The sequence below is a fragment of the Lycorma delicatula genome, chromosome 2 (assembly GCF_047948215.1).
Source record: "Lycorma delicatula isolate Av1 chromosome 2, ASM4794821v1, whole genome shotgun sequence".
NCBI classification, from domain to species: Eukaryota; Metazoa; Arthropoda; class Insecta; order Hemiptera; family Fulgoridae; genus Lycorma; species Lycorma delicatula.
The window spans coordinates 36,656,902-36,673,173 of record NC_134456.1 but is presented as its reverse complement, the minus strand read 5'-3'; the positions used below and the strand labels follow the sequence as shown (position 1 = coordinate 36,673,173).

Genomic DNA, 16,272 nt, shown 5'->3' with positions numbered 1-16,272 from the left:
CAACAAGAAAAAAATACCTTTACCTAAATAATTATTTCAAAATAAAAGAAATCTGCTGATTAACCTTCTAACATACGAATCTACTTATTGTGTATTGTAACAAAGAAAAAATAGAGAAATAACTACAGTAAATACAGAAGTTATTGATATACAGAAGTGACTCATGGACTCTTGGAAGGTTAAATGTGACAGATTACATGCTTTAGAGTTGTAAATATGGAGAAGGATAAGTACCCAACAAAACTGATGAACAAGTGTTATAAATATGTGGAAAAAGTATTTAATGATAACAGCAAAGAAAATTAATATGACATGTAAAAACAACATATAACACCTTTCTAAATAAGTTTTGAATGAAAAGATCTTAGGAAAACCTACAAGAAAATCAAGAGGATCTTTTTTTCCACAAGATTAGAAAATGATCTGTATATCCTTAATACAAAAGGATTATGATGGTCAGAAACATGTGGCCACACCTGGTGACATCATCTTTAATAAAAAACTACTCAGCAGTCACAAATTAAAAATTTACATCATCTACTTATCTCACACATTGTGTGGGTATGAAAATGTATTTTTTTAGGACTGTCTGTGTCAGTTTTCATTAAAAACAATTGTGAATATAAAAAAAAAGTGGTATAAATAAAAAAAATGTTCATTACTTTATAGGAAACTAGCTTTTATCACTTTTTTATCTTTTTTAAATCATAGCATTTTAGAATTAATTAAAATTACAAAAAAATAAGTCTTAACAAGTAAAAATGTTACTCTTAATAAACAAAGTTCTATGAGGAAAAGAATTTATGATTCGGAAATTTAATTAATTTCATTATCAATTAAAAGTTGTTTAATGATATTTTTTAACCACAAATTAAGAAGAATCTCTGGCAATAATTATATAATTTGTGGGTTAATATGATTTTGGTAACATGATAAGGAATTTCAAACCAACTTTATAAATGATAAAATGAGACCATGATAAAATGCTGTATTTAATATGTTAGTTCAGTAAAACTAACTGTACTAACTAGAAATTAGAAAATTGGAACAAAACTGCAAAAGAAATAGCGGTTTTAATTTTTGTAAAAAAAAAAAAGAATTATGTAAGTATTGTAACATGTATGTGTATATTTAAATGCTCTGCTGCTCAATCCAGATGAACAATTAAGTTATGGTGTCGTTTAGAAAAATGTTTTAGCAAAAACCATGATACAAAAATTTACACAACTTAAATTTTAAAGGCTTTGTAATGTACTCTAACATTACCAGTAAAACTGCATTTCTTTATTCATTTTAAGTCAAAATATTTAGTAAGAAAAGATAATAATAAAATATTCTTAAACAATAACATTAATATTTGATAAGAAGAATTTCTCATTACCTGAAAAATATCTTCAAATTAATCACTGAAAAACAAAACAACACATTAATACAAATATTTTTCAGAATTACATCAACTATTACCTGTACATAAAAGGTGTATTCAAATAAGAGATAAAATAGTTGTCTTTTAATTTAAAATAATTGTACTGGTTCCATAAAAAATAAATAAAGTGTAAAAAAATTAAGTCTTGAACAGCGGGTAAAAAATTAGGTGATGTTTGACCACAAAACTACAGTCATGTTTTGTCAATATATGTACTCGATTCATCTTACACAATTTTATTAATGTTATTACACAAATAAATGGTTAATGGTCTAGATTAACTACACAGGGAGGAAATATTTTAAAAAGTACATAATTTTAAAAGATATTATATGAAATGCAGGATATAAAAATAAAAAAGAGATGAGGTCTTACAATTTGGATGAAAGAGATAAAGCAGTAAATGATGCCAAAGTATATAGACAGTATTTACAAAAGAAAACCCAGGAAGCTAAAGAGGAATCCCATAAGATAAGAAATTAAGCAATAGCATAATAAAGGCTACACAACACATAAATTATCAACATATTCATAAGTAAAACAAAAGAAGATGCACCCTTTTCATCACCTCTTTGGTGACAAGCTTTTTAATATTCTTAAAACACAGAAGGATATATCTAAGTTAAATCTTATACTGCTATATTGCCTCATCTTGTTTTTTTTTTTTGCGAGTCTTTGCAACAGTAACACCCATTTCAAGCATTCTGTTTTCCACTAATCTAGATTCTGCCATTACCGTTCCTTCAGATGTTTTCCTTGCACAGCTGTGACAAGCTGCTCTGGTTATCTCATTCTTCCTCTTCCTCTGCCTTTTTTTACGACTGTTCACTATTCCCATGCCTGTTGCAGTAATGTAATGTTATCGGAATTAGGGATTATTAACTACACATATGAAAAAAATTACTCACACTTGATAAAGTAGTGGACATCAGTTTTGACATGTATGGTGGTTGCACAATTGAAGAACAGAAATGAGTTTTCTTCCATTGATGATAACAACAGACTTACAGCCTTTGGTTGCTAGTAAAATAAATACATACAGTCAGGAAAAACACTTTCTAAATGCAATATTTCTCTTCCAGGCTGATTTAGAAAAAATTCAAAATGTCTTGAGGATTGAGCATGTTGGGAATATATTTCAAACATGTACTTAACAAAGTAATTTTTATAAATGTTCCTGATGAAAATATTCAAAATTCAAACCAATGTTTGCCTGAAAAAGATGCAATAATCTGAGTAAGAGGTAGCAGGATTAATTCTTAATTGGCGCCAGAAAGTAAACAAAAAAAATGTAAATATTGTTATAAATTGTATAATTTTTTTAGCTTTGGTTCAGTTTTTTACAAAATTTCAGGGTACCTTAAATTTTGACCAGAAGTGATTTAATGTATAAATTTAATAGGTTAAAATTTACTTATCACTGATGTTTATAAAAGTCCCTTAAATTCATGGAATCTAACCATCCTGAAAAAAAAATACAAACTGAATATTTCACATTATATTTGATTATATAAGGTGTGTGAGAAAAGTAATGAGATTGGTAACACTACGAGCAATGTGGCAATGCTGTGACTACCGGTCTGTGCTAGACCGGTTTGTTCATCCCTTCCACATGCTCAGCATGAGTTTCAACTCCGTTTAGCCAATACATTATTTTTGACAGCACCATCAGTGAAGTTGTGTTTTTGTTGTGTATTACGAAAACGGAGCATCGAAATTTAGAGCAACGTTGTGCAATCAAGTTTTGTGTTAACTTGGGGAATCCACAAGTGTGACCTTTGAAAAGTTGAATCAGGCCTACGGGGAACATTGCTTAGAGCACAAGTTTTCCGCTGGCACAAATCATTTTTGGAAGGTTGAGAACACGTTGAAGATCAACCTCGCTCAGGAAGTCCTTCAACTTCAAAATCTGACGAAAACATTGAGCGTGTGAGTGTTCTTGTGAGATCAGACTGTCATTTAATAATAAGGCTGATGAATGAACAGTTAAATTTAAACACTTTCACTGTAGATCAGATTTTGACAGACAATTTGGGCATGTGAAAGCTTTGTGTGAAATTGATGCTGAAAAACCTCACTACAGTACAGAAGGACAATCGAAGAAACATGAGCATTGGACTTCTTGAGAGGATTGACAATGACCAAAAATTATTCAATCACGTGATCACAGGTGATGAATCCTGGATATTTGAGTACGATCCTGAAACAAAGCGAAGAGTGGCACAATCCGTCATCTCCTTGACCGAAAAAATGTAGAATGAGCAAATCAAAGATTAAAACCATGCTGATTTGCTTTTTTGACAGTAGGGGTATCGTGCATAAAGAATTTGTTCCTCCAGGACAAACTGTCAACCAAGTGTTTTACAAAGGTGTCCTTGAAAGGCTCAGGAAAAGAGTGATTCGCGTGAGACCAGACATTACAGACAAGTGGATGGCTTCATTATGACAATGCCTCATGTCACACGGCCATTTCTGTCAGGGAATTTTTGACCTCAAAACGCATTCCTACGGTTCCTCAACCCCCGATTTGATTCACCTGATTTGAGTCCTTGTGAATTTTTCCTTTTCCCAAAATTGAAACGTGTCTTAAAAGAACATCATTTTGGAACTCTGAAGAACGTTCAAAAGACTGTGGCTGACCTGTTAAAAGCCCTACCAGTTGAAGCCTTCCAGCGCTGCTACCAGGAGTGGGAACAATGACTTCACCCGGTGTATACCTGCCCAAGGGAACTACCTTGAAGGGGATAATATTGTTGTTTGAAAAAAATAAAAACTTTGGTAAGTAAAAAGTCAGTCTCATTACTTTTCTCACACACCTCGTATTTTTTGATATATTTTTTCAAGAATGTTTAATTATGAAACCAGTTTAGTAAATGTATTTAGAAAAGGCTCAAGTGAGATTAAATATATTTTATTCGTTTTAATAACTTGTTTAAAAATATAACAATTTTTATAGTTATATTTACAATGTAATGATCAAATTAATTTTATAAATGTTTTATTTAGAATGTTCTCTCTATGTGTATGTGCACATGAATATTTATAATGTTGTTGAGTTTATTTAACACTTTATGTATTAACAGGATCTGAAGAAAGTAGAAGTAACGTAACACCTGTAAATACCATAAAATTAATTGACATAGTTAATTATATCAGTATACTACTGGGCTTCAGCATACAATAGTGAAAAAGATACAAGCTTGCATATATGTATTTTGTGAATAAAATCTTTAAATCTTATTTATTTATATTTATATTATAATTAGAGTAAGACCATATAGGTAATTGGCAGAGCAATGCAGAGTAAGTGGCTGAGCATTAAGAGAATATTTTATGTGGCATTGACTGTACAGGATAGAAGAGGCATTGCTGAGTGACGAGTACATTGCTCGGATGCAGATTCTGTTTGATATTTAATTCAATCGCAAGCCACAGATGGGAAACACAAGTGAATTTAATTAGTTTGATTGCTGCAGTTTTGTCAATTTTCTGGCAGTTAGACTGTAAGTATTACAAGAATAAAAATGTGTAGATAAATAGCTGAATGAAGTAAGAAAGAACACCAATTAGTACTGATGAGTTTAGTTATTTTTTTTTTATTATGCTTTTTTAAACATTTGTACTCACTTCACAGTGACAATAATCTATTGCAAAAGTATAATAAAAATGAAAATATTTTTGTAATTAGTGTAATATACTAGTACTACATGTATGGAATTGAATAAATAATTGGACAGACTCTACTTTGACCGAAAACATTGAAAAACTCTACTTTATTAATTTAAATATAACTATTGTAAACATTTAAGATAACAGCTTTTCATTTATTTATACAATACATTTATTCATTTTATTTATTTATACAGTTTACTAAAAATGTTTAATGAATGTCATTAAAACTTAAATTTTGGGTTAAAAACCCAACAGTATTTGGTAAGTTCAGTTTCAAAAGCTGCTTGGCCATAGTTATAATTAATTCTGCTTTCCTTTTGGATGGTGGTGTATTTTCACTAAAATTTAACCTTAACCTTTATGCAACTTCAGTGTAATCCTTATTGATTTCACAATCTCTATCTCTTACAATTTACTGTCTAATAATGCCACATGTACATTCTACCCACTTTCTTGCAAATAAGTTGTTAACTGAAATTTTCTGTTTGTGAATTAAAAGTTCTTGAATATCATTGCATTAGTATTGTTTAAATGGATATGCTTCATCACTTACTAAATTGTAGGGTAGTGTTATAAAAGGCCCTGATAACATTTGTGCTAATGGAATATTAAAGTTTCTACTTTCCAAAAGTTAACAGAGTTAATGCAGTAAAGTACCTCCTTGATTTGCTTCCCTGTTCCATGAACTTCATTATAATACATTTTTTAATAGTAATGGCTGCAGTTACAAAATGATAAAAAATTAATGCAAATAATTTACCCCACTGTTCAGTAACATGGGGTAAGCCACTTAGTTCTGGAACCGTTCAGATATTCAGAGTTTCTATTTTTAGGCAACCAGCAATTTTATATTTCCATTATATATCTACATAATAGTATAAAATAACCTAAAAATTTGTTTTGTTAGGAAATATATATTATGGAAAAATAACTGGCCTTATTTTAAAGCAATTTTTTTTTTAAAGGTATTACGTGCTTCCTACTGCAAATAAAAACAATTTACAAAAAAATGACTTCATAACTGATCATAAAAGTACAATGTTAGAGGAGAGATTGACAAAGTTGTATAAAATATTTCAACATCAATATTTTCTTCTAGCTCTCCTTCTACATCATCCAAGTCTTTGAAATTCAGGTAAGAGAGAACTTCGATTTCTTTTCAAGTTTACTTCCTTACATGCAATTATCAAAAATAGAACTTGAGGTTAGAAAACAAAATTCAATGAAAAATATTAAACAAATAAACTAGAATATAAAGGTCAGATTAGCAACAATGTATCAAAACACAGCAAGGCTCAAATGAATCCAGATCCTTATTCTACTAATACTAAAGAAAATCTTTCACTTAAATAGCTTTTATATTTTTATATCTGTATTTTTTTATTTATTTTAATGTGATTTTTATATTCTTTTAAAATGAATTCTTATTAAAAAATATTTTTTTAATAACAATTTAAGAAAGTAATAAAATTCCAAGCCTTATGTTTCCATAATTTTTAATCAAATAATCTTTTCCTTATTTTTTAGATGACAGCTCACTTTTATGTCTAAGGCTGGTGGTGACTTTTGTTAAAGAATTCATTTGGTTTTGATAACAAGAAAAACACTATAAACATGTCCATTTACATGTTCCTTAATGTTTCAAACTGACTTTGCAAATGGGATACTAACAACTGAATAAAAATTTTTCATATTTTTGCTGCCTACCAGTATAGTTTAACCACCAATTACATCATTCTACTCAACACTCACTGCTTTAACTTTAAAAAGTACATTCTCAGTCATTGTTAAATAAGAAAAAGTGTTTTAGTAAAAATATTTTCTTTTTGATCATCTAAAAAGTTCTTTCAATATTTATTTTAAAATACATTAAAAATTTGTAATAGCAAATATATTTATATAATATTATAAAATATATCATAAGAGGAGAAAGTAAAAATGTAAACAACTTAGGACTACTATCAAGTAAAGTCTACTACCTGCAGCTTTCTACTATCCTGAAACTATTAACCCATTTATAATCCCTACTCATTAGAGTTGAATTTTTAAAAATTCTTTTACATCATGTATGCCACTTTGATAATTGTTTTATTGATGATCACTTGAACGCTCTTGAACCCCCTTCAATTTATAATTAGTACAAAGTAACTTTGAATCACTTGTAAGGAGGGTACAAAAAATGTTAGTTATATCAGTATATGTTTGAAAATATGTTAACTTTTACATTATGTTAATATAACAATAATATACATTCTATAATAATAGAAACAAACCAGCAAATCCACTTCTGATTGAGATTTTACTTGCACATCCAGCTTTCCTTTCTAATTAGATAGATGTACTGTTGCTGCTTTTTGATGTCACAAATCAAATAATAAATGTAATCATAACAGCAAATGTTTCCTTCAACCTAATTGATATAATAATAAATATTTATACAAATAACAGTTGGATTTGTGTGAAGGCTACAGTAAGGATCATATACTGCCATATTATATTGTGCATCCAATTATTTTAACAGGATTTGTAACCAATTTTGATAACTGTTTTGTTGTTGATGATGATGAATGTTAAACAATGAATGGTGATCTGATCGGTACTCATTGAATGGTGATCTCTGACCTGATCGGGGCTCATTGAACAAGGATTAAGTGCTCAATGAACAGTGATCTATGATCTGATCGGTGCTCAATGAATAATGGTAATCTAATCAGTGCTAAATGACAGCTGATTGATGATATTATTTACTATGTTACTGTTAAGTTATGTTAATACACTATAAACTAATGTTTGTGTATTTGAGATTATAGTAATGGTTAAAACATAAATATACACTGGCAATATAAGTTGTAAAAATGCCTGACTTCTTAGTAAGCAGTATATTAGATTCTATTTGATAATATAAATCTATTTCATGTGTTCTTGTCGCTTTTTACTTTCCCGCCTAGTACAAGGGAAAGTATGTTAATCGATCTAATTTGGGCATATGTGGTTTACACCGGATCTTTGTTTTTACACATAAGGAACCCAAAAAACCAGATGGAAATTTTCCATTTGTTCATATGTATGTGTGTGTGAGTGTTTGGTGTCGCACCCTAAATCACATTATATCTCCAGAATTAATCAACCAATTTTGTCTGAACTTGGTCAGATTATTTCTATATATGAGGCATTGATGATGCCATTAAATTTTCAATTTAAAAGGTCAATGAGGGTGAGGCTGTAGAGGAAGGTCTTATATTTTTTAGGCACATTTGTTAACAATTAAAAAATAGTATTTAAAAAAGTCATGAACTGCACGTTAGGAAATGAAAATTATGTAAATCAGTGTAATTATTTCCTTCTGTATACTTGCAGCTGCATGTATGTAAAATATTTTTGTCAAGATTACATGTTATAAAAGATCTTTTATAAAATTTTCATTAATTTTCTTATGTTTTGTAAATTTTTTCTACACTTTCAGTTCAGGGTTTGTTAAAATTGTCAAAAAATTGACACCTTCCAGAAAAATAAGAATTCTAAATAATTTTTATATTTACTTTAATTTTAGAAATGAATGTTTATTCATTTATACATTCAAAACTGAATGTTGTAAATGAAAGAATTTATTTCTCAAATTCGCTAGTGCCATCGGACTACATAAAGGAGAATTGTAGTTCTTATAACACTTTAGTATACATCCATAATGGTAAATATCATTAGCCATAATGGTATGGTTTATATCAAAACTTATTCTGGTAACTCCAACAATACATTTATAATAAAGAAATAAGTAATTTTATACAAAACATTTATTACTACAATTAATAAAAAATAAAATATAATTTTGTCATATAATTAAAAAATAAATAAATAAAAATAAAATTATTCATCCTTAAAATATTACAAAATAATTCTCAAAAAATATTTAATATAAAATTTAAAAAAGCTGTGTACATTGCCAATAAGGTAAATATTTGTATTCTTTACCTTAATTTTCAGATACTTTTTAATTAAGAAAATTATTTATTGCGACCAGTTTTTTTAATAACTCCGTTCAAAATGATTATCCATTAAAAAATAATTCAGTTCATATTTTTTTCTTGAAGTTCATTTTTCTTCTTTAATAAATAGGAAATTAGGAAAATCTTTCAAAATTTTATAAATATAAATACAGACTAGAATAGTTCAAGAATGTAACAAAATTCTTGAAAAAAAATAACCTCTTTAACTAACTTTAGCTTCTAAAAAAAAATATATATATATATACAAAACTTCTGTTTTAAATTCATCAGTATTTTTAACAAAGATTATTCATCTATTATTTCTTCAATAAATTCTTCTTTCATAGCTAAATTGAATGATTTATGAGCTGATTTAATTTGGTCTAAAAAAGAATTATGAGAAGATTTTGTAATTTCATTACCTGATCTATTAGAAGGAACATAATTTTCACTTTGACTGCCACTTCCATCTAATTCTGAAAGATCCTTATTTGTATCCTTCAATGTATCAGCCTCTGAGTTTTCATGATTACTATTTCTTATAAATGTTATATCATTAAAGAGAGATAAATAGACAGACTTAGATTCAGTACTACTTTTATTTTCACTAATATTATTTTTACTGTGTAGCTGAAGATTTGCTTCATCTTCATCTGTTGAAAGTTCACTTCCACAACCTACATAAAAATTACAATTTCTGGATGTTTTTCCATGTTTTCTACATTCTTTATCATTATTTAATATAAATTTATCATGTCCTGTGACATTGGTATTGGACAAAGAATCAAAATCTAAATAATCTATGTCTATTTTAGAACTTAAAGCCTTTTTCTCTCTTTCAATCCATTCTTCCTTCTTTCCTTGTAAGGCACATTTCAATTCGATCAGTACATTTTTTGGCAAACATTTCTGTACATCTTGCTCATCATAATCTTGTAAATCATTATTACAATCGTTTACAACACCATTATTTGATAATGAAATTAAAACTTCATCTTGACCGCTAAAATCAAAATCAGATTTTCCTACTTCAATACCTGTTTTTTTAACATTATCAGATAACACTTCATCAGGAACTGAAGAATCATCAGAAAGATTAACAAAAGATTTTCTATTTACCAGATTTTTTAATAAATTACAATTGTCATTATAAAAATTACAAAACAACTCAATATTGCCTTTCATTAATGTTAATTTCTCTTGAAATGTTGTTAAAATTTTTAAATCATCACCATAATTTTCTGAGTAGTTTTCCTCACATTCATTGAACCAATCATTCAGCATTCTTAAATCAAGTAATAAAGACAACATGTGGGCATCTGCTTTAGTTAAAAAGTTTTTGATATAAACAAACACTTTATCATTTGTATTTTTCACTTTTAAAAATGTGTTCCTTTTTATTTTAATACCACTATTTTCACCAAGTTTTAGAGATCTTGCATAAAATAATTTCAGATTATCTGCATATAAATTAAACTTACTTATACAACTTGTTACTTCATTAGTAACATTCTTAAGTTTAGCATGATTAAAATTATTCATCCAAAAATCTTTAATAAAGGAAAGAATAAGTCGCCTTAAACATTCTGACTGGGTAAGCAAGTAAATATTATTCAGTTTCTTCAAATCTTCTAAACTTGGATACAAAGATGTGTACAGGGAGGTAATATTATCTGGTAGTTCTGTATAATTATCATCACTGTCTATCCCTAATTTTAACGGTAATTCTCTTCTCATGAACTTCGTAAGATGACAAAATGTTATAGCCACATTCAGAAAACTATCTGAAAGCATCTTTCTAAGTTCAAGCAAAACTTGATCAGAATCTTTTAATTCTTCAACACTGTTAACATTCACCCAACCATTACTGAGTATATAAAATGGTTGTCCTTTCACTAGTTTACTCCTTAGAAGAAATTCACTCTCTAAAATAAATGAAAATGTCCTTTTAGAAGTAGAAAAAAAATTGTCAATTGTTTTAACAAAGTGTTTAACTTTTTGTATTTCATGATGCTGTTTCATAATTGTAAATACTTTAGAACTATAAAAAACAGATGTAAGCAAAACACCTAAGTAACCTAATGCTTTTACTCTCTTGGGGACAAGAGTCATAGTAGATGTGACAGCAAAAATAAAAGAACTATGGAATATAGTGCTAGATATGCTCAGTATCTGTTTTGGTTCTATATTTTCTAAATTCAAATACTTTTCAATTTCCATAATATGGTCGGGATACAATAAACCACTTTTTATGATTGTATAAATTATATTTGAAGTATAGTTACATATATTTGGTTTATGTGAATTAAGAAAATCAGCATCAGAAATGTTGATTAAAAATGCACATTGATCTTTGGCTGATGTAGCACAATTAGTATCAGATTCACTTGTTTCAAAACCGCTGAAACGATTTAAATTACCAATGTTATTAATTTTCATATATTTGTGAAGTTCACTTGATCGTAAAACAACTTCCTCATCATCAGACATTGTATTGCTGGTTATAGTAAATCAGAGTTATTTTTATGAAACCAGCAAACTTAAACTTGAAATACAATACTAATAATTAAAGTAAATTTGTATTTGCGAAAATCTTATAATATTTACGATTCATAAACTCAATTGGGACTTACTGTAACCTCAAAACTGCTACAACAAAAAAATCGTAAAACAGGCGGTTACTGGACAATTCGCATAACATGACATTATGATTAATGGATAACAATTACGACCAGCAACATAATTTTACAGATTCCTTCGGTATATGACCAGCCAAACGCACAGACTAACCTGCTCACTACTGGTTAAAAAAAAACATTAATCACAATCGATATAACAGCAACGATGCGATTGTGTTAATCGATTCATATTGGCTTAATGTTTTAATATAAAACAATTTGACTAAATATTATTATTAGTTCGGACTATTTGGTTAGTCGGCTTGTCTTTTAATTTTTAATTGAAGCCTTAAGATATTGCTATAAAGTAAAATACATTTCCTTCTCCGACTGTTACCAATAGAGAAAAACATTGATCGATAAAAAATGTCCCAAACGATTTTTCCATTTTTGATGTGAGGTCTACGAGAGCTAAATTGTTAAAAGCGTGTTTTTCTGTTAGCCTCGGAACCACCGTAACGTAGAGGATGATATGTATGAATGAAAATGAAGTATAATCTTGAACAGTCTCAGGTCGACCATTCCTGAGATGTGTGGTTAATTAAAACCTAACCACCCTTGTGCGCCTGCCTCCGTGGCGCGAATGGTAGCGTCTTGGACTTTCATCCGGAGGTCCCGGGTTAGAATCCCGGTCAGACATGGTATTTTGACACACGCTACATATCATTCATCTCATCCTCTGAAACAATTCCTAACGGTGGACCCGGTGATTAAAAAAAAAAACCACCTAAGTACATCAATCTCCACAATAATAATTACGATACTATCGTATTCAAATTTGTATAAAAGTAAGTTACTTTTACCTTAACTAGGATTTGAACTAAGAGCCTTGGTTTAAAGTAACTGTACATACTGGTTTTAAATTTCAACAACTGGTTTACCTACAAACATGAATTCCGTACAATAGCGTGTTTATTAGAGAATCAATTTATTTTTTAATCGGCTAATTTTAGAACCGGTACTATCTTTGAAAGCGTCTTTGAAAGTTTGATAATTTTACTGCTCTGTTTTCAGTTTATCAAACAATATTATTGAAAAGTGTTTAAAAAATTTAATAAAAACACCCTATTTTTTAAAAAATTGATTTTCTCTACAATTATATAAACTTAATAATTTAATAATGTATTTTTTCACACTCCTGACAGTTTCAGTCCTAACAACTTGATATTTTTTTTAATTATAATTCTCCAAATGAGGCACTATTTGATGGAGAATATTTGTAATCCTTACCAAGGTCTAAAGGTTGAAGAGAATAATAGCAATTTTATTAGCTTTTACCATTCAATTTATTAAGTGAATTTTTTTTTTTCTAATCAGGTATTCTTAGGAAGTAGTTTTGAGCTGTATTACATTTAGTGCAGATGAAAACAGTTGAACAACAGCTACTACAAATAATTAAATGAACAATTTTTTTAAAAAATTAATAATTCATATCAACAGAATACTATTACAACAAATCTGTGTTGAAGCTTGACATTTATCCTAGGTTTAATCCACAATTTGATGGTTGAGGGACATATCCTGTGCACCTAACAAATCTTAATTAAAAAGCATCAAGAGGAAGAAAACACATCAGGATTAATGTTTTAGTATTGAAGATGAACATTTTTTGTAATAATTTGAAACGTAACATTAAGTTATGGATCGGAAAAGATTAAATTTAGTTTAAGATTAAATGTCCTTAAGTTTAAGGAAATTTGAACTAAAGAAAGATTAGCTCTGATTGGTAGACTAGAATAAGGCAAAAGAAATGGTATGAGATAGGAAGCACTGAACTCTCTTGTAACCTTGACCCCCAACAGGTAAAAGAATGATCATTGAAGTAAAATAAAACAAAATACCTTATTTCCTTTTCAAAACCATTAGGTACATCTGCTTATCTTTTTGTGCCTAATTTGATATGTGATATTATCATATCTGCATGATTATATTTTGTAATTTTCAACAAAATGTAGTTGTAACTGGCTGACAGTAGTGTATATTTATTTTACTACTAATAGATTATCTTATCACCAGGATTGACCTACTTTGTCTTTGGTCTTGCATAAAAGAAAACCTAATTTTTATACTGAGTGCAATTATTAACCACCTTTCTTAGCTTCATCATAATTAAATCACATGTTGGTGTATTTTGGATATTTCCATTTTCAAAACTCAGTGTACTTGCACTTCTACTTTGTAATGGCTTTATATAGTGTTAGGTCACACCTCTTACCTGGCTCAAATCATATATATTATCTGGCTAGTCTTTCATCCTGTTCATTGTTATATAATGGCTACACTCCATAGATTTACCTTATAATTATTTGTATCCTGTTTTGAGCAAATTAAGATTCTCAAATAAAACATCCGTTTGATTATTAGTTTACGCATAATTGTTTTCCCACTATTACTTAATTTAAAAATTTCTAAATTTTCTAAAATATTTAATATTTTTTCCTTTTACACAAGTGTGAATCAGTTTCATTGAATCTTCCATTTTCAGTGGAGTATAAAATAGAATATATCTAAAATGCATTAGCAAGTGATCTAATTATGATGAAGCTAAGAAAAATAGATAATGTACTCAATATAAAAATTGACGACCTTAGCAGAAAAAAAAAGTTTTTTATAATAAAGAGAACCTACCTATGTTTCTTCTTTGCTAATGTAGGTACACTATTGTATGACTACCTGTCATTGCACTAGTTTCATATAAGCTAACAAAGTACAACAACAGTATGATAGGAAAAATAAAAAAAATGTTATTCATTACAAAAAAGGTAATATTTTTAAAATTACATTATTTCAGATTATTCAATAAGTAAACATTTTTATTAATTAATACAAAAAATTTATTTTTTATTACAGAATTGTAAGTTTCATATTCTATACCATCAAAGTGTTTTGCAATTATTGAAGACTGTGTAAATAATTTTTTTTTATCAGCTATTGTTTATAATTAATAAAAATTTATTTGTATTTTGTATAACAAAATTTACTATTTGTTAATAATTTAAAGAATACCAGATGACTTCTTACAAAAATTATAATAGACTCTTACCGTTTTTTTAAGTACGAAAAATTTTGTTTTTTAGATTTCAATGGAAATATTCATTTGACCATCCCTGAATCCATTTTGACTAATTTCGGCATGACATCTGTATGTACATATGTATCTTGCATAACTCAAAAATGATTAGCTGTAGGATATCGAAATTTTAAATTTAGGACTGTTGTAACATCTAGTTTTGCACCTCCCCTTTTGATTGCAATCGACTGGACCAAAGGTGTCCAAAAAAGCCCAGAAACCAAAAGATTTAGATTTTTGACTTTTTCTTAACTGCAGTAATAAGCCCTCATTGACAGCTTTTGAAGGATATTATAAGTGGTACTTATTTTCATTTGTTCCAGAATTATAGCCAAATAAAATTTTAATTAATGAAATATTTGGATCTTACAAGGGAAAGGCAGATCAGTTTGAATCAGACTTCATTTCCTTTTTTAACTTTTTTTAAAATTTAAATATATTGATTTATTAATAATTATTAACCTATGATTGAACAAAAATCGGAAGTTATTAGTGAAATAAAATTTTAGTACTTTTCATTTCAAATCAAGAATTTTTACAGAGGTTAATAATTATTAATATATCAGTATATTTAAAAAAAATTTTTAAATGTTTAAAAAAATGTATGTATATGAAGTCAGATTCGAACCAATGTGTACTTGCTTATGGATCCTACATGTTCTCACTTACACACCTTATAACAACCTTATACACACCTTATGATGTGAAACAAAATTAATATATAAACTAATATGAAACACTGATACACAAAAAAATGTGATGCAATGTGGTGTCCACCACAATTCAATTGTGTAGCTGTTCACTTTATTAAAGAATTGGAGGATTGTAGCTCACTTTCAAGTGAAACAAGTTTATATGAAGTGCAGCAAAAAATGTGTATAAGTAATTTAATAAGTGTACAAGGAAGTCACATAGTGCCCACATCAGATTTTTTCTCATGATGCCTGTATGTGTATTATATACTGTTCTTAATAAAATATTTATTTCTTTATTAATAAAATTCTGCTCCTAAAGGTCCTAATAGCAGCATTAGAGTATTAGCTGATGAAATTACTATTACATTATGAATATAACAAGCATTATGTATGTCACATGCAAAAGTAATAAATCAATTTTTACATACTTTCATATATATAATCTTGAATTCTTATGTTTTTATATTTTCAAATGGTAATAGGGAAAAGATCTCTAACTATCTGCTGAAATGAGCAATGGCCCATGAAAAATATTGGTAATTTACAATAATTAAGTCAATAATTTTTTTCTTTTAATTCTTTGGAAAAATAGAAAGAAAGTTTTTTAAGTAAAAAAAAAAAGTAGTATTGCAAGTTCATAATAATATCCCTTAGGCTAACTACAGACTTGGCAATCAGTTTCCATTTAGGTGAATAAGTTGTCAGATCAGAGGAAGTGAACAAATCTGCAACTTATAATTTATCAGTA

General features: G+C 28.3%; 1 protein-coding gene and 1 long non-coding RNA gene across 2 annotated transcripts; one reads left to right on the top strand and one right to left on the bottom strand.

Moving 5' to 3' along the window:
- The first annotated feature begins 4,803 nt into the window (after positions 1–4,803).
- On the top strand, positions 4,804–6,813 carry LOC142320155 (uncharacterized). Its single transcript, XR_012755299.1, has 3 exons — positions 4,804–4,929; positions 6,064–6,233; positions 6,626–6,813. It is a non-coding gene; the product is annotated as an uncharacterized LOC142320155 (long non-coding RNA).
- A 2,164-nt stretch (positions 6,814–8,977) lies between these two features.
- LOC142320653 (uncharacterized) lies at positions 8,978–11,885 on the bottom strand. Its single transcript, XM_075358693.1, has one exon. It carries the CDS (start codon positions 11,569–11,571, stop codon positions 9,388–9,390), a length of 2,184 nt encoding a protein of 727 aa, XP_075214808.1. The 5' UTR covers positions 11,572–11,885; the 3' UTR covers positions 8,978–9,387.
- Positions 11,886–16,272: the final 4,387 nt, after the last annotated feature.

Coding starts and splice junctions, on each gene's coding strand:
- LOC142320653 (XM_075358693.1), bottom strand. CDS start 11,571: ATGTCTGATGATGAGGAAGTTGTTTTACGATCAAGTGAACTTCACAAA.